Source organism: Mesitornis unicolor, unplaced genomic scaffold (genome assembly GCF_000695765.1).
Source record: "Mesitornis unicolor isolate BGI_N332 unplaced genomic scaffold, ASM69576v1 scaffold8672, whole genome shotgun sequence".
Classification (NCBI taxonomy): domain Eukaryota; kingdom Metazoa; phylum Chordata; class Aves; order Mesitornithiformes; family Mesitornithidae; genus Mesitornis; species Mesitornis unicolor.
The window spans coordinates 100,917-103,721 of record NW_010169811.1 but is presented as its reverse complement, the minus strand read 5'-3'; the positions used below and the strand labels follow the sequence as shown (position 1 = coordinate 103,721).

The 2,805-nt window shown below is 42.0% G+C and overlaps 1 protein-coding gene across 1 annotated transcript in view; it reads left to right on the top strand.

The window, feature by feature from the left end:
- The first annotated feature begins 440 nt into the window (after nt 1-440).
- Nucleotides 441-2,805, top strand: part of FBXL22 (F-box and leucine-rich repeat protein 22) — a 3,136-nt gene continuing 771 nt past the window's right edge. Inside the window, exon 1 of the mRNA XM_010179480.1 lies at nt 441-803. Within this exon, the coding sequence (XP_010177782.1) occupies nt 469-803 (335 nt within the window). The 5' untranslated portion in view covers nt 441-468. The remainder of the gene's footprint in view (nt 804-2,805) is intronic.

The window sequence follows — 2,805 nt, the reverse complement described above, 5'->3', positions numbered from 1 at the left end:
ATGAAGCAAAAGTACAGCCTTATAAAAATCAGTGAGCAGATCAAGGCTAAAGTCATTGCACACTGCAAAAACAAACCTTCTACTCGGCCAAATTCTTCAAACCCGAGAGGCTGGCAAAGCTATTCCTTGCAACACCCCCTGCCTCCACCCCCTCAGGTCATTACGTCAGAACAAGAACTTTGCTAAATTTTGGGCATGCCTGAAAGGAAAGAAACCCCTTCTAAGGAAGTGTTTCGTGGGAGTCATGTGCTGCTATTCTCCATGCCAATTCAATTCCCTTGTAGAAACTGAACAAGAGTTGCATGCATGTTTCCTTTCCTTTCCCTGTGCATCAGTTGTCAGCCAAAAATAAACACCATTCCACAACCATATATGTGCAACAGCCTTCTGGTGTTTCTGAGCCCCTCCAGCACTGCTGTTACTCCGCAGGGCCAGGAGCCTGTCTTCCTCCTCACGCACTGACGGGCCATGCATATAACCCAGCTGAACCGGGAATGCCTTTTACATCTATTTTCTTTTCTGGACAAAAACAGTAGGAGAAGTTTAGCAAAAACATGTCACAAGATGCTAGAAGTGTTTCAGGATCCTTTACTGTGGTCTTTGTTGAACTTTTACTCTCCAGTGGAACTAAAGAAGGATAATTTTCTCCTGGGACCTGCTTTAAAATACTTATCCATCTGCTGGTATTCAGAGAGAGTCAAGGTGTGTAACATTGAGGACTGGATGAAAAACACTTTCCAGAAAGACTTCTGTAACAGGCACGAAAACACTGTCAGTGATTTTTTACTAGACGTTTGTAACAGGTACGTTCTTTGGGTGTGAAACTCTACATCTGTTGTAAAGGTTAACTGCCTTGAAATGGAAGCTATTGCCTCCATACATCCTACCTGAAATTGAGCATTAAGTATGTGAGTGCTGTGACTGCAGTTTTAATAGTGTTTTTTAATAGTGTTTAATAGTGGCAATAGTGTATACTTCATACTGACTTTCCTTAAGCCTGTTTTTCTATTCCTTCTTTTGTTTGAACAATGAATGATTGATATAGGAAAGTGCAATACAACCTACTAAACTGCTGCTTAACTGAAATGCACTGTTCTGGCAGTGCAAAGCATGTCCTGGGGGGAGAGGCTAGAGGACAGATGTGATTTCAAACAATGAATATATGTCACAACAAAACCCAAGTTCATGAAACATGTTACTGAACACCACATTTGTTTCACTCTAAGAAGTAAGTATTGCTTTTATACTGAAATAAAACTCTGTCTTAGCTTTTTATAAACTACAGTACAGGAAAAGAAATACCACTATGGAAAAACAGCTCTGCGTGTACACTGTGTCTCGTAACAGCCTTACTGCTACAAAGCAGCTCTACGGAAGAAACAAAACATGTTAAGTTACATTAGGAGGAGCAAATGGTGTAGAGCCAGTCCTAGTGTTTCAGTGACACTGAGGATGGCTGAGGTCCTAGATTAGAGCTGAAATGGCATACCTTGGTGCCACAGCCAGGAAGGCAAAAAGTTCTGTTTGAAAGTAACAGTTTAAAAAACCCAACAAATTACAGGTTCACTGACAGGACACGGTCCTCTCTTGCTTTGCGAGAACCAGCAACGGTGTAATCTCAAAACAAGGACTGAAATGCAGGTTCAAAACAGAATGTTAACTTGCAAGTACAAAATTTCAGAAGTCAATTTCTAGAACAACTGATAAATTTGGATTAATTGGCAAAGTGTAATTAGAAAGCACATCTGTGCCTACAAAGGAGGCACAGGAGGAAGTATTCTCTCTGGAATGTCTACCACGAGGCCACACAATTATTTTCATTTTTCTGCCAACGTGAATTCAGAGTCAGCAAGATGACGCAAGACCACAGCTCTGCAGAAACAGTTTAATATTTAAGTACTTTTCTCCTCTGCAGAATCCATAACCACAATCTGGATACTGGATGAAAGGCAAAGCAAAGCCTGTAAGGTAGACTAAGTGAGTAATCTCAAAGTCCATAAAAATCCAGCCTTACATGGATTCGTTTCCACAAGTTAAACTGGACTCTCAAAACAGCAGTGCATATTGGCACTCGCCCCCCCCAATCCATTTTAGCCTTCCTAAGACAAGTTCCTGCCTCTTCCTGCAGAAATGCATTGAAAGTGTTTCCATCCAAACAAAACTACTAGCATTCTGTGCAAAGAAAAATGGAAATTAATTTATACCTAAAACCCTGATACAGGCTGTAAGCACAAATCTTTATCTGGAAGCACTTAGCAGACACCTTACAGTTCTTACAGTATGGAGGCAGGCTAATGGTTCTGTCCAAAGATCTCACAAGATCAACATTATCATTGCTATAATGATTTTTCCCCACAATGACAGTCTAAAGAAGTTCTGTGCTAACAGAAACACCAAGCTGCGCTTAGCTAAGCAGACGGACAGCTGAACTGCTGCTCCCTGACAGAGCTGTAAGCCAGGAACCAAACACTGTACAAAAGGCTTTGCCAGGTTGGTACACAAGGGTCCTTGCAGATGCGCCTGGTCAGCACAACAGCAGTAGTAACTGGTCTGCTCCAGTTTTTCTGCACCAGCGCAGTCATCAACACAGTGACTGGGAACAGGCCTTTTCTGTGCTGTGCCAGGTTTACCCGAGCAACAACAAAAGCTTTTTAAACTGGGTGTGTCTTTGTTTGACAGCAGAGTTCTTACCCTTTTCAATGATGTGAAGGAAGGCTAACGAGTTGTGTGGGGGTTCCACAGCTGACACCTGGTACAGATAGCTGGCACCTATTCAGTAAATCCAAGGAGTGTAAATTGACCCAC